Raw genomic sequence first — 27,744 nt, forward strand, 5'->3', positions numbered from 1 at the left:
CTCTTGCAGTGTCATCTATTTTGATTTAAACAAAGGTTAAGAAATACATTAATTATTTCCGAAGATATATTCATACCTTTATTTTAAATTTCCCAGTGATTTTGTTGTATATTTTTCTAAGTAATGAAGAGATTTTCTTGATTTGTTTTGCAACACACGGCACTAGGGAAAAATTATGGCCTAATCATCTTAGAAAAAATAAGAATAGTAGCAACATTTATAAATATATTAAAGGAAGAAAATGTTCGGAAAAGATCTATTAAAATATATTTCCCTTGAGGAAATATAATATCAGCTTGCATGATTAATTTACAGCATCTCAAGAATTCACTAAAACGCATCTTAAACTTCTTTATGTGATCAATTCCATTTTATTGCTGTGAAATTTATGCAATAAAGCAAATAAATGGTTGATTTATCTCACTGTTCCACTTGTGTGACAAAGCATAAGACAGAAAGGATGAGGAGAGATGAAATCAACTGATGTACAGAAAATAATTGATTGTATGCTAATGTTGTTTAGATTTGTGAAGATAGTTATTTTAGACTTTTTTTATCATTTTGAATGTTTACTTAACATATCAAGCACACCAAATAAATGATTCAATTAAAAGAATTATTTCTTCATTCAAACTTGAATATAATTTGTGTCTATGTAGCCCTAATATTTTAGAAAGTTCAAAAATTCTGCCCTTTGAATGAAAACTGAAGTTCTCTGTTTAGATCAAGAGTACATAGTGCAATGGAAATATGCTATAAGCTTACTAAGTGTTGCCCAAAGTACCTGAACAATGTCCTGGTGATACCGTCACTAGGAATGAGAGTGTCATCTACTTTCTCTAGATATATTACTCACAATAGTACTTTTGTTCTACAAGAAAAAATAAGAATGAGTGAGGATGATACTTGTGTAAGACAGAAACAAAAATTAAGTCCAGATGAGATAAAAGTTTGGAAAAGATACCATATAAGAAGAACATTTGGAAAGCTTGTTTTATAAAATGAACATCTTTTGTCAAAGAAACTGGGTTTAAAAAGGAATCTTTCTGATAGGCTTTTCCTGAATTTTCAATCAACTTTAGTGATAAAAGGCACTGTAGTCATTGTTTGTGCCTGCTAAAAAAACTTTTATACAGACATTTCCTTAGGTCACTGTCATGATATTTAGTGATGTCAAAATTGTATATGATCTTCTGCCTGTGGAAGGTATTGTAGGTCTGGAGCCTGCAGCGTATAGTGCGTAATACGACTTTTGTACACATCCTTCCCCACCCACACATAATGCCAAAGTCAGGATCAACAAAGCTTCAGACACGGGTGGTAAGCACAGAATGCAACTCCCCACTGAGACAAGAATCAGTGGACAACCACGCCTCCCCTGGATGCTGCCTTGGCATTTCATGTACTTCGGCCTGCAACTGAAGGTGTGGCTGATTTTTTTTTTTATTAGGTGTAAGTAAGTTGGGCAAAGGGCTGAAGAAATGGCAGGTCAGGAGCTGAGTGGAGGACTCGTCACTCTGCTGACTACCAGATTTGGGAAGAACTCTTCATTCCCTGAGCTTATTAGTAGAATTGAATATTAAAACTTCTTAATATTCTAATTGTGCTGTTATCTTTTTTTTTTTTTTTTTAGTATGCATTTCAAGATCCCATATGCTAAGGGACTTAGGCTTTACCTTGAGGTGTATAGCAAGATTTCACATCCAAACAAAATGTTCTTGAAACCTTTCATGAAATACAGGATAGTCTGCAATTCCACTTCCCATTTTGTTCCTCATTTATTCCACTTAAATTTCATTCAGCAAGTGGTAATTGTGACGTGTGTTCGAAGAAGATGGAAACTGATTCCCTTGAAAGGCAGTCAACATGTGCTTACAGGTATTTGGGCTCTACTAGCTATCTCCCTGCCCTCAGAAGATCTGGTCAAACACCTGCATTGCTTGTAAGTGAAAGTCACAGAGGAGAAAATAAATAATCTTCTGCAAAGTAGTATGCAATCTTTACCATTGTGGTGGGTTGAGCCTAGCTGGAGGCCGGGTGCCCACCAGAGCCGCTCTATCACTCCCCTCATTCACCAGACAGGGGAGAAAAAGTATAAAGAAAAGCTTGTGGGTCGAGATAAGGACAGGGAGAGATCATTCACTAATTATCGTCACGAGCAAAATAGACCGAACTTAGAGAGGGAATTCATCTAATTTATTACTAAGAAAAACAGAGTAGAGGAATGAGAAAATAAAATCAAATCTTAAAACACTTCCCCCAATCCCTCCCATCTTCCCGGGCTCAACTTCACTCCCGGCTTCAACCTTCCCCCCCTCAGCGGCACAGGGGGATGGGGAATGGGGGTTACGGTCAGTTCATCACATGTTGTTTCTGCCGCTTCTTCATCCTCAGGGGGAGGACTCCTCTCATCGTTCCCCTGCTCCAGCACGGAGTCCCTCTCACAGGAGACAGTCCTTCACGAACTTCTCCAACGTGAGTCTCTCCCACGGGGTGCAGTCCTTCACAAACTGCTCCAGCATGGGTCTCTCCCATGGGGTGCAGAACTTCAGGAGCAAACTGCTCCAGCGTGGGTCCCCCACGGGGTCACAAGTCCTGCCAGCAAACCTGCTCTGGCATGGGCTCCCCTCTCCACAGGTCCACAGGTCCAGCCAGGAGCTTGCTCCAGCATGGGCTTCCCACGGGGTGACAGCCTCCTTCAGGTGCCTCCACCTGCTCCGGCGTGGGGTCCTCCACGGGCTGCAGGTGGAATCTCTATACCCCCTCATCCTTCCTCCATGGGCTGCAGGGGGACAGCCTGCTTCACCATGGCCTTCACCATGGGCTGCAGGGGGATCTCTGCTCCGGCGCCTGGAGCACCTCCTCCCCCTCCATCTGCACTGACCTTGGTGTCTGCAGAGTTTCTCACATCTTCTCACTCCTCTCTCTGGCTGCAAAAATCTCTCTCTAACTGTTTTTTTCCTTCTTAAATATGTTATCAGAGAGGCGCTGATTGGCTTGGCCTTGGCCAGCGGCGGGTCCATCTTAGAGCCGGCTGGCATTGGCTCTGTCAGACACAGGGGGAGCTTCTAGCAGCTTCTCACAGAAGCCACCCCTGTAGCCCCCCCGCTACCAAAACCTTGCCACACAAACCCAACACACCATTAAGCGGCTAGGTCAGTATAGCAGATTTTCTTTTAATACATATATCATAATTCATAGGACTGTACTTTGTTTCTGATATGAGCATGACCAGAGGTCCCTCTAGCAACATAGACCTGCATATGGAATGCTTTTACTTTCATTTTTTAATAAATAAAATATGTGAGCAAAATGAAATTTCATCAGACTCAGTTGGGGTTTGTTTGTTTGTTTGTTGGGTTTTTTTTTTTTTTTTTAATACAACATGAATGTTAAAAACAGTCTTACCGTGGAGAAATTTTTGGTACATCTGCTGCCCTTGATACCTACTCACCCACAGCAGAAATGCCTTAAATTTCACCTTCGTTCTTTCTAAGAAGAAAATAAATAAATGTATGTGACACTGAAACTAGTAGGAAGGGGGTTGAAAGCAGGAAAATAGGTTTTAGATTTGGGGTTTTTTTACTTCCCTGGGATCAAATCAAGGCCCTGAAGTTGCTACGTGCTACTGCGGCTGCTGGAGAGAGGGTGTTTTCAGGATCTTGGGTTGTCTCTCGGTCACCTCCTGTCTGTCCTGTTGAGTGTGAATCTTGCGTTCACTTCATGGGCATTAAACTGGTGGGCAGTACTGGGCCCCAAATTAGCTTTAGAAATAAATTGGAGGTTGACTGTGTCATAATATGAGATAGGCCTCGGTGAGAGGGAAATTCACGTGAAGCTGGCAGGTGCTATCAGAGGCACTGTGCCGCTGACGGGCTCCTTCTCATGTCCCTGGGATGCACCACAGACAGGGCAGTACTTCAGGCAGCTGTATGGGACAGGGCAATACTCGCCTCCTTTTGTGCACTATAGCCCATTGTTTGTTGATGACAAAGGAGATGGAGCTGAGACTCCACTCTTCCCACCCATTTTTGTGTGTTTGTTAGAGGTAAGATGTGATAAAAAGCATCCATTTACATCTCCTTGTGTTTGGAGCTGAGACGTGAAACAGCCTGGAGGTGTCATACAGGAGTAGCACATAGCCCGTGCTATCTGGAGCGGTTTAAAAATTGCATCCAAAAAAAAAGGTCTTTTAGATGCTACACCCAGTCCAAGGGAAAGAAGTAAATGTTGAGTGAATTTTAAAATGTAATAGTTTTAAAAGACAGAACAAGATTACTTAAGAAGTTGCCGGCACCTCTTTTTGCAGTCCCTTTCCCTTGTATTTTCAATTACTTATTTTTCATTACTACAGGTAATATGGAGCAAATGCTACAAAAATATATTATTCTTAGATCTAACAAATACCAGGATCATACTGGCAATAAGACAGAGTTTGCATTAGTGGGTCATAAATGCAGTCCTCAGAGGGTATGATACATTTATGAAAGTTTCTGTCATTTTTTTGTCCCATCTTAGTGTTTCCAGAACATCTTGTAGAGCTTGTTGAGAGCATCCAGTTGCACTCTTCGAGAGCAGGTCTGACCTCAGGCATTCCAGTCAGTCCTGCATGCCTACAGTGTAGCTTTGCTATGAAAAACATCTGCAAAATGGTTTTGCTGATTTCCACTCTCTATGTGCTTCAACAATTCCAAATCAAGTTAACTTCATTAAGAAAATAAAACTAGGTCTCCTTCTCAATTCATTCTTGGTGAGAAACATCTTTTGTGGAGACATCCTTCAAAGACAGTGTGGGAAGTGAGACTGGTGAATGGTGAGGATGGAAAGTTGCGCAGTAGGATATCTGCACCCCCATCACATGCAAAACCTGTCAGCATTCCTTGCTCCTAGGACAGACGTTCCTCTTGAATCTTGTGATGCTGTATTGATCATATTTACACTGAAATGCACCTGTGTGATATTTAATGAGTAAATATTCTTTTATGCCACAACATTAAAAATGTTCAGGACCATTTTCAAAAGCAATTTAGGCCCATGGTGGTTAGAACACGTTTAGCTTTATTTACTCTGACTTCCTTTTCGTAATTCATGAGGAGTATAGCCCTCGGTCAACACAGAGGTGAGTGCTTTCTAACAGAGAGGTCAAGTATGTGTATTTAAAATGTTTTTCAATAGATTTGGTGTGATGATTAAGGCACAAATGTTAATGGACCCATTATCAGAGGGAGCACACAGGGAGATAGGCATTCTTGAATGGAACCATGCTTTACTTGAATCCTCTAGTGCAATATATCTGTATATCTACTGTCCCTGTTTTATTGATGAAATCCAAGACTGCGTTGAACAAACATCCTGCCTAGTATCTTTGGTCCTTGTGATTTGATAAACAACCTGTTTTCCCTGGTAAAGTTGCTTACAGGCATATCATTTTACCTCTGCACATACAGGGTTGTGGCTACTCTGGCAAAGCTGAGCAATTTAGCGCCTGTCTTACAGCTAAATGTGTTTGATATCCACTAAGTGCGTATTCGCTCACTTAAGTCTGAACTGAGGCTGACCCAGTGCATATTGGTGGTCTGGGCTGAATCCAAAGGTAATTTCCTCAAAAAACAGCAGGAGAAGAATGCACCAGCCATCTTTTTTGTAAAAATACCACAGAGAACTCAAAGTCAAAGCCAGAATCCAATCCCTCAGGAGGTTTCATGGAGTCTGAATGTCGTTTTGCAGGTTAACTGCCTGGGGACTAATAGTTCTGGGAACCTCTGGGGTTTTGGGCTGTCCAAACTTCTACTGAGTTAACTTATCAGAAGTCAGGCATTCTGTTCTACCTCTCCCTGTGCACTTTTGTCACATAGTACATGTGAGGCAGAAGATTGTAGAAGATTCATTCTTTTCAAGGAAGTGGCTGGTCTGCTGCAGTTCATTCCTGTGTGAGGTAGTTCCCACAGCTGCCACCACGCTTCACTACCAGCAGCTGCGGTTCCTGGTGACCAAAAGTAGGCAGGCATCCCCCATCACTGGGGCCTGTTCAGGTCCATCAGCATTCAGTACACTAAGGCATCTCCACATGGCATGCTGGGGTTAATGAATTGAACCCTTAGACTTAGTGGTTAGACCTAATTAAAAATAGTCACCAATGAGGCAAGAAACTTGTATTCTACTCTCTTTTCAGTGTGGGAATTGAAATCCACTTTGTCTCTAGTCTAGACTTAAGGTAAGGGAGAAAAACCACTAAACCTGTCTTGTTTTAGCCAGGAACATTGCAAGGAGGAGGGAGAACATGACAGTGCAACCTAGCACAGAGAATGTTCTTTTGAAGGGATCCTTAAAAAAAAAAAAAAAGAAAAAAGAAAAAAAGAAAAGGAAAGAAGAAACTACTTGAGTAGTTCTTTACACATCATCTGATTAAAAATAGACTTGAATCTGTGAACAGGTTGACATTGCACTGTGCGACATCCACCAAAGAAGTACTAACCAGAACCTGCAGACTCACACAATTCAGCTAAGTGCTCCTCTGATGTAATAAAATTTAATAACTCTGCTATGCTAACAGCCATACCGCTTCCAGATACTGCACCTAAATATCTCCTTAGTCCTCTTACCTCTTTCTATGATTTAAAGTGTTACAGAAATGTGCGCCTTATTCCCTCTTCAGAATCCCAGTGAATAACTTTCTTTTCAGTTTATATGTGATAGATATGAACAACGTTTAAGGTAAAGTATGGCCATTAGCTGATGGTTTAGATATTACAACAGACCATATGCCTTATTTTCGGTAGGAATTGTGAGATCTACAGTCTTTGTTGATACAGTTGATCAGTCATAAAGCAAAAGCTTGTAAATAAATACATTTATGTGGCAAAAGGACCAAGAAGCATTTACTTTAATTATTTGTCATTTTGTGAGCCTTAAGGGCTTAGCCAAGATTTCAGTTTATCTTTCTTACCTTGGGATTGAAACACTCACAAACTTTCCAAACAGAAGTGTTCTGCCATGCTTTTCACTTTAGGACACTATATGTTATATTTTCTATAAGCAGAATATCCTTTACAGAGATGTCTGGGAAATAAGCCAGTGATAATGGTCTCAGGAGAATCTGCAGGACTGCAGAAAAACAAAAAAGTATACTTAAATATAAGTACATGAATGTCTCAAATTAGCACAGCAAATGGCAATTGACAGCTTTTGATGCATCTTGGCACTAATTTCAGATCAAACTATGCATGAGGCTTTAAATCAAAATGTATTTATCTCTTTGCTGACATTAATACAGATCTAAATCTGTAGCTTCTGAATTATGTCTACTTATAATCCAAATTTTTTTTCCTCCTAATTTTAATACTGTTTGTGTGGTTTTGGCCTATTGGACAACTGCGTATCTCGTAAGTGAGCAGAGCAGTGTCATTGCTAGGAATGATAGGATCATTTTCAAGTCACCCTATTTGTTAATTTTGATGGCAAAGTGCTTAACTGTAGTTTATATGTGCTTGGCCATAGGTGCCCGGTCCATCTTCGAGAAAGATGACCTCGGGCGAATATTGACAAGTTTTTTTCCCCGTGTGGAGTCAGCCCAAAAGCGTTCCAGATGTCAGAGCTCTAACTTACCACTGTGCCGGGTTTTGAACAAAAATTCTCAGGAACAGAGCTTATTGGTGGAATATGCAGATACTCTACTATTTATAGAAGAACAGTAGTGTAATCAAATATCAACATAAGTACACCTTTAAATGGAAAATCATGGTGAAAAGGTCTTTTATTAACAATTGATACAGCTGTTGTGCATTTTGAAAGACTGTATGAAGAACTAATACCACAGGTTAATTAAGCATACTTTATCAGGGTAAGTTTAAAGACTTGACAATGCATATATTGTAAAAAAGTGAACCCTCCTCACCCCTACCTTTTAAAGAACCACAGAATCACAGAACGACAGAATGGTAGGGTTTGGAAGGGACCTCTAGAGATCATCTAGTCCAACCCCCCTGCTAGAGCAGGATCACCTAGAGCAGGTTGCACAGGATCGCATCCAGGTGGGTTTTGAATATCTCCAGAGAAGGAGACTCCACAACCTCTCTGGGCAGCCTGTTCCGGTGCTTGGTCACCCTCAGAGTGAAGAAGTTAGTGTTAGTCAGATAGTGTGCCGGTGTGGAGTTTTTAAAAGGGAAGTGAGAAGATTCAGGAAAAATTTCAAACTCTCCTGACCCAAATGTTAAATCAACAAGCAATCAGAGCAATAACTAATTGTATTTGTTAAAACTTGGATTTTCCAATTCTTTTTGACATTGAAGCATTTCAATACTTTTAATTTTGGAATTGAAAAGAACCTTCTTAATTGTATCGCATTATTTCTCATTTTCATTACTCTTATGACATCGTTTTATGGCATATCAGTAGCAATTATAATGTGTTTCATTCCTACTGATGTGTTATAATAGGATGTATTAATCAAATAATTTTTTAGGTATACATTTTATTTTGTGATTGTTTTATTTTTAAATTATTAGGGCTTAATGCTACTTAACACTGATTAAAACATCTACATCAAAGTATCCCCTGTCTGTGCTGTAATGAAAAGAAGCTAAGCATCAAATATACTAATTAGAAAAGCAGCTGTTTTCCTGTTATCTTAGCTTGAAATATTTTTTCTAGGAAGATGAAAACATCATCTTGTCTTTAGAAGTTGCATAGCATACAGTTGTTTATTAAAACAACCCAACAAACAAACAGCCAAAAAACCAAGGAACATATTTTTTAAAATATCAAAAAAATAATTAGTGACATCGAGATTCATTCCTCTATATAAGGCACCTACCAGTCACATGACTTCAGAAATTAGTTGCTGTTAGCCTTCTCTGTCATCAATGGAGAGACACGGGTCCTTCCAAAAGGTAAGGTTTCATTTCATTTACCTGATAAAAGCAATTGTATTTTTTCCTCAAAGGCTATCAGGCTCTACATTTTCAGAGCATTTGATATGAGGAGGAGGCACCTAAATAAGATAACCAAGATAAGTGTACGTAGTTGCAGTATGTGCTGAAGAAACTGTATTGCCACCTCAAAATGTCTGTTTTTCCATATAAAGTGTCCTTGACTAACAAAATCTTGTTAGGCTTTTAGATGCCCAACAGTAAATGGGATAATTATTAGAGCCCAGGTTTTTGTTTTTCAGATAGAGGTATTATATTGTTTCACTGCAGCACATACAGATTACACTGTGACTGAAAATAAGACAACACAACCAGTTCTTACTAATAAGTGATGCTAATTATTTAAGTAATAAATGTCATAATTAATAGTATATATTCATAATAGCATATCTTATTACATAGTACTACTCCTGGTATGCAAAATGAAAAAGTAATCAACTTTAAAATGAAAATTTAACTTTTTGAAATACCATTTTTTTCTTAAGCAAAATTATTCAAAGTAATTTTTACATGTTCTTGCACCTATTGAGTCTAGCGGTGATAAAACACTTTATGAACAGAGTTAATCATTGCGTGTAGAGGAGAGCTGCAGCTAAGCCTTCCAAACAGATGTGACTGCTGGGGCAAATTTTATGGTTGTACCTTGCAAGGCTGTCTCTCAATAGCACTTTCCTGCCTATGTTGTCATTCCCACAGTGGTCCCTGTGAATCTTACAGAATCTGTGGAACACACCCACACCATCTCCTACACAGAGCAGATTTCCTCTTCTACTTAAAAGAAAATTAAAAAAAAAATATATAAAATTTGCTTCTTTTTTTCCATTTCTGTTTAATTAGCAAAAAAGGGCCAATGTCAGAGAAACACAAACTCTTCCTTGTTCATTAACCCTGATACAGTGACATCTCTGAGAAGCTCACAGCCTAAGCCAAGACCTGTTCTGAGGAGAATACACAGGTCTCCTGTCTGACAGCAGAATCTCAAACCATATGATGTCATTTGTGCATTAGTCCTGTTCTGTGATGTGGCATGTAATTCCTGACCTCAAAGGAAAGATTGATCATGACTTCTTCCATCTGGTATTTATGAAATGTTGCCTAGCATGTCTGGCAGAGTCAGTAATACATTTTTCCTCTTTTTCTGTTTTGTCTCTTGTTTCTATAGCATCTGAGTTTTGTGTGATTTCTCATAAAACATTCTCAAGTTTCACCCACGCAGGCCATCTGGACTGTAGTTAATATTTTAGGACCTATCCCCTTAACTTTGATGTACTTTCTTGTAACTGCTAAAACATGGTGATATCTCTTCCTTCTGTCTTGAGAACCTCCCCCTCACAAACCCAGACATATCAGAGGAACCAAGGGCTTGATACTGCCAGCAGCTGAAGTCTTTGAAATCTCTTGTATAATTTTTCAAATCTGACAAAATCCATGATGAGAAAAAGAAATCTGTGAATTCTCAGCAGCAAAAATCTTACCATAATGAAAACAGTGAAGTCCTACAGTACAAAATATTGTATTAAAAAATAAGTTTCTTGTTAGTGGTTCCTGGAGTTGGTTTGATTATGAACTCAGAATTGGTACTGTGATGAACAGTGCAGGTATGGCGTGATCCACCACACTGGATTCACTAATGACATTGTCAGTACTATAGCTTGATCCTTGTCTTCACCTGAAGCTTATTTGCTTCTCAGGTTCATTGAATTTTATCTGAGTAACTGTTTTATGAACCAGCAAGGTCTATTCTACACCTACAGTTGGAACAAGTGAGGAATGGAAAACTGCATTTTACTCTGATTTATCTCAGAAGTATCTCTTAAATAGCTCAGTCATTTTTGAGGTATTCTCAGGGTCTGATGTTACTATTTGTCATTCTTATAATGTGAAAACAAGCTTGAAAGATAACAAAGGTCAGATAAATGTTTCTAAGAAACAAATTGACAGCTCTCATAACACTTGTAATGACATGTGCTTAGAGTAATAAGATGCTTATCTGTGATCCCATCCTCCTGAACTTCTAGGATTGTGTGATCACAGCAATGACACTTCGCTCTTAAGGATGGACCCACACAAATGTTTCATGGTCTGTCTTGTAGCCTTAGCTAACTGAACTATGATTGCTTGCTGCTTAGGCACAGGGACTGATCACAAGACAGTATCTTATTCCTCTTCTCTCTCATCTGCGTGACTCAACCCAGAAGAAATGCTCAGTCACAAGAATATAGTTTGGGCAGTGATGCATGTGGAGTTACACTAGGGTCTAGTGGGTCACTCATGACCAAATGAGGCCCACTGAGTCACAAGCAGGGGCTGCTTGAGACTCTTCAGCTTGAGAAAAGAGAACGAGGGCAGAATTCAGTTCCCTGATGTGTCCAGGGCAGCCTAGATGCTCCAGGAGATGCGTTCAGGAGCACAAATGTATGACACAAGGCCTTTTGAAGGAGCATCTGGAGATCAGGGGAGATGCCCAAGGATGTCTCACAGCACTAAGCGTATATGTTTAGGCAGAATTGAACTCTAGATTTTGTTGACCCTGACTGAGATCGCACTTAATCGTCACATATAGATACCAGCATTTACGTCTAATCTCTGAATTTGACCCAAGGAGATTGTAATATTGGGAGCTGAAGGTCTGTTATGAAAGGGACAGTGGGCTAGGAATCCCTAAAATCCGACTGAGAAAAGTTACTACAAGACAGCACATGAAGCTAGATAAGGTGGTAAGATTCTCCAAGATGGATATCTTTGTGTGTTGAGAGATCAAATTCACTTCCTCTCTTGCTCCCCAAAAGTTGTAATGTAGCTACTTTTATATCATTCTGTCTTTTGTGTGTGTGTGTGTAAAATTTATTGTAAATTACAGAAAATTCCTTGACATTTGCCACAGTTTATTTTTCCTCTTTTGTTGTTTGTTTTCAGTCTACTGCAGAAATCTGATCACCACAGCACTGCTTGCCAAAATATCACAGAAACAGGGTAGGAAGAGTAATGGTGATCTTGCCAAAGAATTTAGATCCAATGTGCGGCACAGTGTACAGAGCGCTCTGCCTCCAGTGACACACTGGTTGGTTTTTGAACTACTGCATTGTATGCATCTCTAGTTTGTGTTAGGTCTGAATGTATTTGCACTGTTAATCAGAATGCTACACAGTATAATGCATTTAGGGATCTGCTTTGCCACTAAGGGATTAAAAATGTTTTAATTGGCTAGTTTGGGATAATAATCCTTAAATTCCCTGTCTCATCCTTCTTCCCAGCTTTGCTATAGTCATGCAAAACTTAAAACTGGAGGATAAGCATAGATGTACAAAAGGATATTTAAGTTGGGATTATAAGAGTATATCACGAAACCAACATAAAGTATTTCCTGAAAGGAAGTACAAGAGAGCTTGAAAGTCTGTAAGGTGTATGGATATGTTGTCATTAAACAGAGGATCAACATATATTGTTGTATGCAAAATCCTCTACTACTGTCAATTTTCCCCTTACCCTGTCGAGAAATATTCCCCCCCCCCCCCCCAAATCTTGAAGAAAATACTTAGTTAAGTCACTACATTTTCCACTGTCCCTTCAGAATGTTTATGGTTGGATGAAGGATTGAAGGGTCTCTAAAAAAACCTTGGTTTTAATCTGATACAAGACACACCTTACTGTGTCTGTGATGAGGTGTTTCAGGGAAAGATTTTTCACATTTTATAATGTGTCTTTGAAGCCAGGAACTAAATCTCATAAACCTGTTAACAGGGATGTAACAATTTGTTAGGCTGGGAATTTTTTGTTTTGCACTGAAAGTGAGTAGAATCCAGGTTTAAAACTAATTTCTGCTGATACATGCCTGTGCTGTTTTGCATGTACATATTAGAGGAGTCTTTGAGAACAATTCTGCTTTAGGAAATTTTACCTTTAGAAAATGTGCTGCTCTTTGCAGTGGGCATAAGGACTAAGAGCAGTGGTGGGCTTTCTTGTATTTGTGTGTCCACATACCATACATTTGAGCTTTGTTGAAGACCACACTCACTTCCTCTTCTGCATTTGCAGTGGATGCCTGTATGTTATTTCTACAGAGGAATCCTATGTGTGTTCTTGCTTTTGTTTCCAAACAGGGCTATGACAGAATAAAACTCCTCTTGCATTCTTCTTACCTGACCTACCCATACATATTCCTTCTATGCTCCCATTCCCCACAGTTGTCCACCTACTACTTTCTCCTCAAGTCATAGGCAAAGGCTAAGCAGAGTAATTTTAAATACTGAGATTTATTTCCCATATACAGCATATTTATAAAGATTGCTTGTTAAAAGCCATCTACTGTGCTACATTGCTTTCTGGAATGATGCGAAACATGACTGCTTTCTTAAGCAATAAATTCTCAGATGGAATACATAAAGCAGACAGTATCTCGCTGGTGAACACTGACTATTCAGTTCTGTCACTAGCAGTTGAACTTCCTATTTAAAGCTTATGCTTTGTAAGTCAGAATTATCTCTTCTAATGGATGAAATATCCTAAATATTCTATCTAAAATCATGTTGCCTTTTCGATGTATTATTCATTTAAGTTTAGCTATTTTCACCATCAGTCTTAGGAAATCACTGTTCCAATTTTTATTGTGAGCGTGAGACTAACCTTGCTCCAGACCAGCTGCCTGTCAATCAGATGTCACTCACAGATGCCCCTGAACAATCTTCTCCTCTAATTAGAGAAGAAAAAGTAACAGTTTAGATTTGTCTGTGGACTTCAGCACTGGCTCCTGTGGGTTGTTGGGCTTTTTTTCCTTTTTTTCCATTAAGTAGACTAGTAAACTTCAACTATAGGCAAGACTGGTTTTTTAAACTTTATAATTAAAACTCACATCACCCTCTTCATGAGATTTTTTTTGATTGTGGCAATACAAGTATTATTTTATGGGAGATCATTATATTTAATAGATTTTATTAGCACACGGAAATATTGAAGGCATTTTTTTCACAGGAAGATTTAATGTAATTAAGGCTATGTCTGTTAAGATTTGTTAATCTGTAAATGGTATGCTTTCAATATAGGTATATAGGTATGAATATTCAAAATTCAGTAAACATTAAGTTACTGCATTTAAATAAAAATTGTTTCTTAGATGCATCTGTGATTTAATCTGAACCTGTCTCCTACCTTAGAGAAAAGTCTCAGGAATGGTAAATCCTGGGGGTTTTTTCAGTACCCTGAGGAAAGCCCCTGGCTATCCTTATACACTTTCCATTGTGCTAATACTGCAGTTGCTTTTATTTGAAGAGTAAAAAGGAGGCAGAGAAGTAGTCATTTTTCAAGTTTACAATTCCATGCCAGTTACAAATCTTTCTTAGTTTTACCTGCTACTAAGCTTCGTATAGGTGCACGCCTCTAACCATTTTAAAAGAGAAAAAAATCAGATACAATCGGGTTACTTGCTCAAGGCCTTTAGCCAGACTTATTTTAAGTACGTTTGGTTTTTTACCCAGCACATGAGAAATAAAACCGCACTGTTTTGCGTTGTTATGCCTTATAAAATGTGTGGCGATCTTCATCATTCCCCCTTTCTATCCACGTTGCTTCAAGGACCTGACTTTAGACTTCCACGCAGGGCAGAATGAGACCTGCCTGGCTCTTTTGCTCCACAATAGCTCCAAGTGTTACTCCAGCCGAAAATCCCCCATGATCACCTTTGTGCTCAAGGGCTTTAAATGTGCTGAGCACAGATACTTTTGCCACCTCCATTGCTTTTCCTTAGCATGTATTTAGATGTTGCAAAGCAAGCTTGCATTATTATATATACTTAAGCCTCAGCTCTTAAACATGGGTCACCTGTATGACCCAGGGTCAGATGTATTTCAGCTGGGTTACAACCCTTGGTTCTAACATTTTCATTCATTGTAAGGATTATCTAATTATAAGCAGAGTCCCACTGCTTTCACTAGTATTGCTTGCGAAGTAATGGGTAAATCAGTAGAAGGAAGGAGTGTTTGATCTGACCCAGCACGTTCCAAGATCTAATAAGTTCAAAAAAGGTAAAATGAGATGACCGGGATTTTAACAGAACAGGAAATAAATAATCAAGATGACAGTCCTGGCAGATGGTCAGGGGAAGTTGAGAAGATAGGGCTGGGACTGTTATTTAAGGGCACATGGCACTTTTTAGGTTTAGTTCTGGACAGATTATTGATATTAAAATAATTATTATTGGGGAAAAAAATCTCATTTGAAAAGAGTATCAGAGTTGGAATGAATAGTTCTTCCCATGTCTGACTTGAATGGTAGAAGTGGGGAAAAAAACCCAAACAAACCCCAAACAAACAGTGGGTGATAAAGAAAAGGCATAGTCTCCTAGAAGATGGCTAATAATTGGACTCTGCTATCTGTAACTCATGAATGCTACCTTGCTGGAGTGCAATACAGGAAAGCATACCCATGTATACACTACCTAATATGCTAGGCTGCTTTTTATAAACATTCACCCACAAGCACAGACACTCGATTTGACCAACCTTATTATTCCTAGTTCTGCAGGTATTAGTTTGAACTCTGAAGATGTCCTTCCTGTGGCTAGCTCAGTGAGACAGAATACAGCACTACTAAGTATAGCAGCTTCCATTCTTTTTCGTATTCCTAATAGCTGCAGACACTTTAAAGTTAGATTAACTTGTCTGTTTCTGAAGACTAAACAGTTCAATTTGCATATATGAGCATTGAGAAAGGAAGAGGAAGGGAGGAAAACAGAATAAATTTTCAGGAGGGACTATGGGAGTTCTCATAAATGCAACAGGTCGTTGCTACTGCTTGGATCATCACCAGAAATTTACATTTTTATTCCCGTAAAGCATGAGGTATCTTGCAAGGCAGTGTAAGGTTTTCCTTGGGCATTTTAATGCTTTTATATCTTTCTTTCTGCATTATACATGCTTAGTTGTTCAGGGACCTAGAACTGATAGCTGCAGAAGCAGAAAGGAAAGACATGCTGTTTATCTGACTTGCAGTCAGTTGGTAAAAGGTTTGGAACCGTTTCCATTATGAGTAGATTTGTGAGACAGAGACTGGGCCAACCTACATCAATCTCCGTGAATTATCTTTGTGCAAAATGTTGTGGGGTTTGTTGGGTTTTTTTCATATAATAGTACCAAAAAAAAAGCAAGCCATTTACACTGATGGGTGCTACACAGAACCTTAAGACTCACAGAGGAATTTTTAAGACTATAGTTGAAAGTGTAAAATACACAGTTTAGACAAGTAGTTCAGCTGTTAGGCAACACCAAAACCTCTTTGATATGACCAATTACTTTGTAGGCATCCAGAAAATTTTCAGAAATCAGTGCTGGAAACATGATAGATAGTTCAGTCATCACAGAGTGCCAATATAAATTCAACAGGCGGTCATGTAAAAGCACTTGGCTACTGTAGCAAAAATAATGACTTTGGTTCACTCTAACTTTCATTTTTATTCTGAAAATACAGAGTGGAAACCAGATGAAACTGCTAAAGCTTTACCAGGCTTGACATGGAATTGTTGGTATTTATGTGGATTCTATTTAAAATAAAAGGTCAGGCCAGACATGCTTGAAACTCAGTCATGACTCTGAAAATATTTGCCAGTCACAGTAAGCTTGGCTCAATTTTCTGGTTTGTGATGAGAAATTCAAACATTTTGCCACTAAATTCAATCCTACACTGAAAGATAGACAGAGGTTTTTGGGTGGGTTTCTTTTGGTGGAATGCCTAAGTCAGCAAAGCACCTCATATTCCCATCTTCTCAAGGTTACTTGCATAACTTGTTTCCTTTGTCTTTGACCACAGGAATAAACCAATGAATTATTTTATTTTATGTGCCATTAGGGCATAGTTGGAGATAGACTGGCCCTTATTCTACTCCCTCAAGAATAAGACAAATTAAGTGGACTGTATTATAATTGCTCTAATAAACCAAACTTTCTCAGGACATATTCAAGCCATCCCAGAACTACAATAACATATACATGGTCATATGAAATATATCGTTTCTTATGCTTTGGATTATCTATTAATATGCAGTCAGGAAAATGATTTTTTCCTCTTGAGCAGAATTCTGTGGAGCACACAGGAGCTTGGGCTTCCACCATGCAAACAGTCAGATAACGTACAGTAGTATTTTACTCTCTGGAACTAGATGCCTGTTCAATATCTCAAAGTTGAACAAGCTCAAGAGTTCTCCAAACTTACAGACAGATCATCAGGCTCCTTCAGAAGGAAGCAGAACCTGAAGCACTGGGGAGAAATTCTGACTTCATTGAAGTCGGTGACAAATAGACCTGTGCAATGGTACCTAGAACTGACTTAAGTCCTCTGCAGAGATGGACAGAAAAGAAAATCTTGTACTATGTGATTGGTACCCAGGCTCTCTTTAATTTGATGCTGCTGCAAATTTCCTAAGTGAAGGGAAAAAAGGAACAAAACCATGCCAACACACCTTTCCCAAGCTGTAAAGCAGTTTTGTATACGTAGTTACTGAATTTACAGTTTTCATTGCAATTTATTGACCTAATTAATATTCTATACATTGCTGCCAAACAGTCATCAAGAGCACCATTTTCCTTTAAACCACATCAGGGAGGTGGTACTTTTCATGGTTTGAACTACTCGTATAAAGAGTAAAGAAATCATTTTTATGGTCATTTTGTGAATCCCTCTTTTCTCTTGCTTGATCTGTCTGTTCTTCTGGGGAGTGATTAATTTACCTGTAATGAGGAATGAAAGGGGAAGAAACAGGAGGTGGGAGGGTAGGTGTGCATTCTCTTCCTCTTCTCTGGACTCTTCATGCTCTCTCCTATCTTCTCTCTCGTTTTTATTTGTTGTTCCTATTACCTATCTTACTTCTTTTTCAGGTCTTCATTAATAAATGATGTTTAAACTTCCCTGGCTAACCTACGCCTTTTCTTTCCCCCTCTCATTCCATTTTCTCCTGTCATTGTCCAAAGTTGTAAATTCACCTCCTGTTCTCTAATCTGTTCCTCTTCCTGTCATCACTTTATTTCAAGCCTGCTCACTGCCCTGCCTCAGCATTTTTAAAATGCGTAATTGTGCCCCCTCTTCTCTCCTTCTTTTAAAGTGTAGATACTATATTCACACAGCAGGGATGTGCAAAGTGGAGACAGGGATAGCAAGTCAGGAAGGAAGCTTTTATATCCGTAAAATGACAAAGCAGCAGGTATCTGCAAATGAATGTGGTTGTACTTGAATTCTCTCTCCATCCTGGGACCAATATGGTAGAGAAGCACGCTATGAAAACATCGAGCACACAGTCCATCAGCAGTTTACACTGTTGCTTTTAGCTCTGGGCCACTCCAGCGTAATTCAGGAAAGATGGAGCTAAGTCAGCCTAATTCTTAACACAATAGTAGTTTACTTTCAGACCTAGTAAACCACAAATCTTTTGCTTTGTGTCTCGCTGCCTAAAAAGTATTACTACCTTAAAAGCTGTGTTCTGTTCTAATGGGAAGAAAAATAGGGGGCATAGCAGAAACCCCAAGAAAGAGTATAAAGGGGAAACAGAAAAAATAATAGAAGCAAAACTTTAAAATAATTTCTTTTGCTGAATGTATATTTAAAAGGGGGAATATACCACAATAATCAACCAGGTTTTTTGCCTTCAGCCTGTCTGAGGCCATGTGGTTTGGAGATCTGATCACTAGTCCGAAAAGGAAAGGCTGTTTGCAAGATTTCTGGGGTGTTTTTTCCTGGAAAAGGTGAGAGGTTAAAAGCAGAAATCTATGACATACACTTTATGCCTTATAAGGAAAGTATTCATCCATCTATCTATCTATCTGTCTATCTATCTATCTATCTTTCTACATACATATAGAGAGAGATCCATATGTTTCAAGCTGTCACTAAATTGATTTGGAGGCAGGTATTTCTTTCATTTGCCGCTCTGAGTGTTAGGTTAAAACCTCTAAATTTAATACATGGCTTGAACCAAGTGAATTGGATTTTCTTACTTGTTTTGCTCTTTCACATTCACTGTTCAGTATTTTCTGGAGTTATGCATGGTATTTCCATCAGTAGTAACAGTTCTGACTATCTGGAGACAGAACAATGCCAAAGCAGAAGACAGTGTTTGAACATTCAAACGGCATTTTGTAACAATCATGCTTGCTTAATACACCTCAAAACATTTTGTCTTGTACAGTAGCTGTGTAATTTTGAAACCATTTCTAAACTGATACTTTAGGTGAGCATGAGTAGCTGGCTCCTTGTTGTATAAATCAGTCATTACTTTCTCATTTGTGTTTGTGCTGTCTTCCAGTACTCTTGTTTTCTTTAATAGTGTGAACTTTGGTTCTGTTTCTCTTTCAAACCACTGCTTCCATTCCATTTTCTTTTAAACAGGTTCATTGGGCAGTCCTTTGCCCATTTTCATTCTTTTGTTGTTTTGTGTTGGTTTTTTTCTGCTGTGTAACTAAAACAATTTTCTGATTAAATTGACTATTAATAAACGTTATTTACATTAATTTCCACTCGTGATAGCATCGCTAGAGGGCAGTATTGATTAAATTAGGTGCACTCTAGCACTCATTGGAAACTTAAAGGCAGAAAAGCCTCCAGTATGAACACCCTTGCATTTTTAATAAATGGTCATGGCTTTCATGTTCATTTTTCATGATATCCTATATGTAAAAAGTGACAGTCATCTCCATTGCCATGTGTATTACATATTGTTATATATAACTTTAATGCAGGTAAAAGAACATTCTGTGATATTATATTTATGAAAAAAGAATGTGCATGGAGCTTGATAGTAGATGGCATTGAAGTTATTGTAAATTATCATTTATGTTCATGATTTTATTAGAAATAATGATTAAAGTGTTAATTTTTTGTAATAAAATATAGGGGTTTTCATATTTTGTTTGCTGTGAAAAATAAATATCTTCTATTTCATTAACTGTCTCCTTGAAAAATCTCAGTAGCATATATTTTAAAATAATGGACAGCAAAGATAACCAGGATTGTAAATTAAGACACTGACTCATTTGTTCTTATTGATTTACAGGTCTCCTGACAAATGCAGCAACACAGAATCCTCGTAGGAGTGGTTTAGGCTCTGTGTGAGCTACTTAACTTAGTCAAGTTTCACTGCTGTGGATCATCATCCGTTATATGTCATCAACTCTACTGTCTGTTTCTCTGTATCTCATGAATGACAGCATAATTCCTCTACATTATGAGCTAAAGTTTGTTCTACCATACTAAGGATCACTGGACTAAGGAATATAGAAAAAGAGATATGCTTGGGCATTAGCAATACAAAAAAGTTCATGGTTAACGTTTCATCTGCGTTATACACCACTGCTGGACTTGCTGTTACCTACATGTTTTAATCCGACGAGTCTGCTACAATGAAGAGTATCATCCCAATCAGCCTTAGAGAAGACTGTTTTGCCTATGGGAGGACACTGAGGTGCAAAAGAGAAACTCTTCTTGTGCCCTAAACTGTCTGAATTGCTTTTATTTTCTTATACTTTCAGTATATACAATAGACCAAAGAGCAAAATCTATTTTAAAGTGGACAAAATCTTACTGTTAACAGAGTTATGTCATTAAATTGTAGGAGGTCTCCACAAAGACATGATTCCAGCTTTCACAAAGCTGAGATGATGTTGTCCAGCAGAAGTCTTTACGGAAAGCTGCAGTAAAAACTAACTCAGAGACCTGCTCTTGAAATGCCACGTTCGAGAGAACATAATGGAGCACTGAGAGAAAATGACCTATGTTTGAAAAACTTGGACAAAAAGAACACAAACTGTCTACACGGCACCTTTATTCCTCTGTACTTAGATTGACTTTCTCGTACTAAAATCATTTTCAGTTTTAACCAGTTAAACATGCCTCTTCTACAGTTCCATTTTTGATAGTTAAAGTTGGATAATACAGTATTTGCAAAGAGCATGTTTGGTCATCTGTGGCCTATGTCTCATCTGATACACCATTTAGCACCAGAAAGCAAATTAAAGAGAAAACAAAAGTAACACTTGTTTGAAAGAGATCATTAAATGTATTTTGAAAAGCCTAAAGTTATATATTTAACAGTTTTTATATGTTGTATATTTGTAGAAAAACCTATTTAACAATTAACGTGATAACTCTGACAGTCATGACAAGTGGTTCAGAGTTAAGTTGTGTTTTATTACTTCAGTTGTCTCTGAAGTGACTGGTGTCGTTTGCTTTCTTCCATTGGGACATTCTGGATGTAAAGCATGACCAGAGAGGACTGTGTAGAAAAAGCAAAGAATAATGTTGTTTATATTACATAAATGCATTCAACCATTGCACTGTTGGAAGGCATTTTTTATTTTTATTTTATTTTTATTTTTTGTCTTTATGTACTGATAAAAATAGAGTGTAAAATATTTTACCCATTGCTCTTCATAGCAAGGTTTGGTTTTCTTTCTTTCTTTCTTTTTTTCTTTCTCTCTCTCTCTCTCTTTCTCTCCCCCTGCTTTTGTGTAAGGGTCAGTTTGAAGCTTGTTCCTTGATCCCATTTTCAGTGTTTTACCTCATTGTTAGAAAGCCCACTTTTTTGAAATTATTGGTTAGTGAAAAATTAGCAAAGACAGCATAGACAAGGGGGAAATTATGATAAAACAGAGAAACAAACAAAACCTTGTTCCCTTTTAGTGTACCCTTTGGTATGTAAGTTTGGTACATATTGGTATGATGCAATCAACAAGGGAGCTTAATTTCTTCCTGGCAAATGTATTATGGTTTCAAGTATACTACCTAATACTCCAATTAACTTTTAGTGTTATGCTAGTTCTATTCTACTAAAGAAAAATATATAGAGATTGTTCGAGTGACCATAGATGAAAGGTACAAAAATGAAAAGTTGATTAAAGAAATTTTTTTTAAGGCCTGCTCTAATACTGAGGCTTATTTAATGCAGAGGTTGCGGGAAACATGAACTATAGATCATTTTGTCTTCAAGTAAAATAAATATATACAAAATTCTTATTTAATCTTAGGATTTTGACCAGTGTCAAAGTAGCAATTAAAGCCCAGCCACTTGAAAAGTGTTATGGACTGACTGCACTATAAATGACCAATGTCAGGTTTAAAATGTCATGCAATAAATGATGGTAAATACATTTACTGTACATGTAGACCTCAAGAGCCAGATCCCTCACTCTACCAACTCTCTGTTTTGATTTATTTTAAAGGGAGTGTAGTAGCCTTATTTAGTAAACACAGAACAATTAAAGATGTTACATCATTTTTGTTGCTTTACAGTATTCAGTTTTGTGTTGGTTCAGCTAAATTATGAAAAATAAAGAAAATCCTTTTATAAGTGAGACTTTTGTTCCCTGAGCATGACATCACCAAAGGAATTTCACCAGATGATAAGTAAGGTGGGGGCACAGAGAGGAAGACTTAGCAATGGAATGGGAAATTGAGGACATGGGTTGTGTATTGAAATTGAAGTTTTACCCTTTCCTTTTCAGGTCTTGAGTACCTTCATTCTGGTATGCTCAGTTATAGATCAGATTAAGGTCATTTATTTTCTGGCAACCAGATCCTAGTAGAGGATCTGAGAATGGAGAACTGAAATCTCTACATCTAAACTCATACCTTCCAATCCAAGTTCTGAATATGCAAGCTAATGTCTTTGTTTTCTGAGTACTTTAAATGCTCAACAAAAGGTAGATGTACATCGTTTATAAAGTCTACTCTGGACAACAAATATCAAAGACAAAAGATTCTGATTATTCATCAGAGATGAATTCTAGTTGCTGAGTCTCCTGTGTACAACAGACACCTCAAGGCACTTAAAATGTGTTTTGTACTTTTCCCTCCTCCCCCCAAATGTACAGTTTCAAACAAACAAAATATACCGGCTGCCTTTGTCACTGTGAATTACTACTCTAAGAGCAGTGGTGAAATGTTTCTCTCTCAGGAACAGTATGTTTTCAGAATATTGTGAACTTCTAATTTTACAAAACTAAGTTACATAAAAAAATTGTTTGTTTCTGAAAGTATTTTATGTGCCTCTTCCAAAGCAAAATTCGAGACACAGAGGGGAATGTCTTATTTGAATGCTATTAAATATCCTTCATTTCTCAGCTTGCAAACAAGTAACTTTTTCAAAACACACTTGAAGGGGAACAGAACAACACAGAAAAACATGTAATAGACTAATAAAAACAACCTCTAGAAATGCAGTAAATCTTCAAACATTTTTTTTAAAAAAGCTTCTCTGTAGCATTCTGTTAGCCCAGGCAAGGACAGATGTAACTACTGCTTTAAACATCTGGGATATCAAATGGAGCAAATATTAACACACTATAGCAATCAATATGACACATCATTCACCAATTTCATAATTATGCTTTTAGCTTTTCCCTCCCCTCCCCAATTCATTTCTTCTCTGCCGTAGCTCAGGTTTTATGCATGTGGTATCTTCAATCATTCACTTGTTTACTGAAACTGTACCTACATGCTGTTGCATAAATCTTTAACCCAGGCACTTACTATCTAATATAGCCTATTCATCACAATCGTAAGTACTAATTAGACTTTCCAGAAGAAAATAAAGAATTCAACACTGTGTCTGAAGAGCCTATATGGCTATGAGGAACAGCTGAACTAGAAGGTGGTTAAATTGATTGGTTGACAGGAAAATCACAGCGCTGAGACTGCCCCGGCTACCAGACTAGTGGAAAGAAAAAAAAGTACAAGCCAACACTGGATGTAGAAATAAGAAGCCAAAAAAAAAAAAAAAAAAGAAAAAACAAACCAAGAATTGGAATATTAGTTCAAGGGGAAAAAACCAGAACCAGCTTTCATCACAGAAATCTACACATATGCAATATCTTTCCCGATAAAAAAATACAGAAGGTGGCATTTGCTTTTAAACCTCTTTGTATGATTTATATTAAGAATAACATATACGTGAGTAACCAAACACCAGGAATGGGTTGACTAGGGGTGTTGCATACATCTACGCAAGCAGTCACTCCTCCCATTAAAGGGACAAAGTGTGAGATGACAGAAAAATGGGAGCCTTTGGCACATAATCTTCCAAGATTTAAAACTCTTTCAGATGAAAGATTGGATTGGTAAGATGTAGAATAGCATTTTCTATGAGGTTTGGAATGGACCTAGTGAAGATCGGGTTAGAACCACCGTGAAATACTGGAAAATAGCCACAGTTTCTGACTCCCAAGGCAACCTTTAGCAGAACAGGCTTAGTCAGAGGACAATTCCTCTAGTGGCAACAATCCTTGGAAACTAAAAGACCCTCGAACTACCATACTGCTTCCCAGGGAGCACAGGCAGAGGTTACCATCGCTAAGGCTTGTAAAAGCCATTCTCCATCAGTATGAATTATATTAGCCTTCAGACCAGCTTGTTTTTCAAGCAACTTCAAGATGGGCTAAGGTAAAAGTGATTTCCAGGTACTTTTATTCCTCCTGCTCCAAACATGCAGAAAACACTTACCAGATTTCCCAATAATGGCAATAATTTTGTGGCTGGAACTAGGTAATGATTTTCTGAGAAGAATAACTAACGCAAATGAAAGCGATTTGCCACCATTGTGGTGAAAATCCTAAAGGCCTGAAGAAGGTGGTGCATATACTTAATTCAAAGAAAATAAGTAACTTGTGCTTTTTTATTTTTTTCTTCTTTCAGGTATATTTTATAAATTATGCACTTTTTTTTTTAATTTATCCCAATTTCTAAAAGAGAATTTATGTCAATGGAATGTGGGAACTGTCAAAGCAGTTCAGCCAAGTGCTTCCTCTCAGTTGATGCCATGTCTTAACTGGAATCTTTTAAAAATTACTGGGTTCTGCAGGGGGCAAAATATATCATAGCCCTCCTGAAATGAAGTTTCTTCTGATGTTCCAGTTACTGATTGGTGTATGCTTTACACCCTAGAAGAATGCAGTTTTTATATATATTTTTGCCTTACGTAATTACAGAAGTTATAACTAAGTAATTATTTTTTGATTCTTTTTTCTATTTTTTTTTTCCTAACATCACAGAATTGATGCTACATTGAAGCAATGAATCTCGGACTGGGCTTAAGCAAATAAGGATGGACAGAAACCATCTGATTTCAAGCTGGGGCTTGAATAAAGAAAGGAAGTCAATAAGGAAACTGGAATGAAAACAAGACCTGAGAAAATTAAAGACTTTTCATTTCAGAGTGTTTAGTATTTAATAAGTGCTAGGAGCCAAAAGGAGTAAATTTTGAAACAGCGAAATAAGAAAGCAAATATTTTAACTGCAGACATGAGAATTTTACTGATAATATGGTTGTCTTCTTTTGAGATATAAATCCCATTAAGATTTGAGACCCATGGGTAATATGGAAAAGGTAATTCTGACATCGATTAAAAATAAACTAAAATATAGGAGAAAATTGGAAGTAAATGATAATAAGCCAAAATAGACAGTGACTAATAATGAGCCATTCTGTGGGAGGATCGACACAAGTTCCTGTACTGCTTTTGACTATGAATGAAATATGAACACTGAGATTGCATGGCCTGTTAGAATCAGTAAATTACAGAGATTAATGATGATATGGGAGGCATATGAAGATCTGCAGAGACAAAAATGGGCCACAAAATATTACAAAAAATGGAAAACTGAAAATCAGGAGTTTCAGTTTATTATTTCTCATTCTGGCAAAGCCATTATGGCCACAATTACATAAAACTTTAGGACATTCGTGAAAAAGGGAAAGATTTATTTCATTCTGCTCTTGAGACTGATATTAATGTTGTTTTCAAGGTGCTCAGTGCCTAGATCAAGTCACTGATTTCATATGATAAACCCATGTTAGCTACGCCTTTTCAGAGCCCAAGCAAGCCATTGGAGGACCCCCAGGACACATATCTGTAGTAACAAGGCACAAGGTGCTTGTGGCACTGATCTCTTCCACAGCTGGCTTGGACAGAGCATGATCACAATTTTCTACGTTTGATGTTGCCAATATTAGGCTAGTGACAGTGATGTTAAACCACTCTAGTGTGCTGTACTGATCCAAAATGACCTACGACAATGAGCAAAGTTGATTAGCATGGAATCAAACAGCGACTTTTCTAAAAAATATTGTTAAATATCATGCAAAGAACAGTTGAAGTACAAAACATAAAGACTGTTAATGTTAAAAAAACAACACTAAAATGGCAAAAAAAAATGTAATAAAGGGGGACAAGTTCTGTAATGAACTTTCAGAACAACCACAAAAACATTTAGTAGTAGAAACTTCAATGGTGTCTGTGTTAGGAGTATAGAGTCTCATATAATCAAAGGAAGAATGTAAGCATGTGCAGAGAGCAATTTACATTCGCTAAGGAGCCTGAGCACTACCTCAAACAGTGGTTTAAATCACCATGAGCAAGGGTCTGTCTTCCTTCACTGCAGAGGAAGAAGCCTATATAGATTGCTATGCACTCAAGGAGAGAGACAGGTGGTTTAGTAGGGGTTCTTACACAAGCATAACAATACATGTCAGCCACCCAAGGCAGAGACTGTAATGACGGGAAATGTTGACATCAGCTGTCATCCAAAATTACTTACTGAGTTGTGAAGGTGCTAACAGAACGTTGGCAGTAGCAACCTGAGCCAGTTGTTAATTTACAAAAAACATTGCACAAAACAGGAGCTCGCAGAGCCCCAGTGGCAATAAGGAGGGCCTTCCCATCACAGTGACTAATGCAAAGACAAGGGTAATATATTTACTCCTGTATATGCAGAACATGTCCACATGGATATGAAAACAAATGTGGGCTAATTCTGTCCATACTCCCCAGTCACTTCTACACAAATGTATTTAAGCAGCCTCCAAAGCAGAAATGCAACACAGACTGCAACTTTACTATGTATTAGCCTGATTGATATGCTATTAGAAAACAATAAAAAAGTATAGTGAGGCTTGAAGAAAATTATGTTTAATTTGGGACAAGTGTTAATTCTTCCTCAGTGAAGATATGTAGCACTTGGTTTTCACCACAGACAGATTTTTTTTCTTCCCAGAATTTTGAAGAGAGCAACGTGACAGTGATAATGTAACTTCCAGCCTATGCAAAGCAAATCAAATGAGCTCTGAAAGGGCAGGAATTCTAGCTGAGTAAATAACAATGACCTTGCTTTGCACAGCAAACCAACACTCACAAAAATGAAAAAAAAAAAAAATCACAAATAATTATAATGCCACTCCTTGTTATCTCATTTTTACTCAAACTATTATAATCATGGTGGAATCTGCAATATAGTATACTCACTAGCACTTAGAATTCCATGCAATCATGTTCTTGTTTTCATTTTAATACTTTTTAAAAGCTGATAGGACATGTCAGGCTCCTCTTCTCAAAAAAAACCCAAAAAACGTCCACCCAAAAAACCCCCAAACCAACAAACCCCCCAAAAACTCAAAACAAAACAAAAAACCGACAGGGGTCCATTTACTCTACTAGGAAAGAGGAATGCAGAGAATACAGGCTGCATGTTACTCTGTTCCAGGTACTTCTCACTCCATGGAGACTCTGGAGACAGCAGAACAAATGTGGGAAGAGTAGGAAGCTTTGCCTCAGAACAACTGAACCTTGTGGCAGAAAAAAAAATCTATTTAAGGGCCTGAAGCCAGAAGCTTTGCAGATGGATTAATCAACTAACTGTCCAACCAGTCAAGAGAAACCTGAAAGGACAGGGGATATGTATAGCATTTAAGGGTATTATTCTTACTCTAGAAATTAAGGTTTTTCTTATTCAGCTTATTTGTAGACAGAAAACAGTAACCCAAGGTGGATGTAGTAGTGTCCAGTATCTTCTC

At 37.8% G+C, this 27,744-nt stretch overlaps 1 protein-coding gene across 6 annotated transcripts in view; it reads left to right on the forward strand.

The window, feature by feature from the left end:
- TAFA5 (TAFA chemokine like family member 5) overlaps nt 1-27,744 on the forward strand; it is a 516,381-nt gene that overhangs the window by 413,710 nt on the left and 74,927 nt on the right. For 3 of the 6 annotated variants that reach the window (XR_008575468.1, XM_054813304.1, XM_054813306.1), the window contains one exon: nt 19,957-22,245. The exons of 1 other annotated variant lie outside the window; for it this stretch is intronic. Coding sequence is in view for 2 of the 5 variants with exons in the window: in XM_054813306.1 (XP_054669281.1) it covers nt 19,957-20,015 (59 nt within the window). In the remaining 3 variants the exon portion in view is untranslated. Of the gene's footprint in view, nt 1-18,556; nt 18,650-19,956; nt 22,246-27,744 lie in introns of those variants that run through there. 2 more of the 6 variants (XR_008575467.1, XR_008575469.1) reach the window with 1 other exon arrangement.

Source organism: Grus americana, chromosome 1 (assembly GCF_028858705.1).
Source record: "Grus americana isolate bGruAme1 chromosome 1, bGruAme1.mat, whole genome shotgun sequence".
NCBI classification, from domain to species: domain Eukaryota; kingdom Metazoa; phylum Chordata; class Aves; order Gruiformes; family Gruidae; genus Grus; species Grus americana.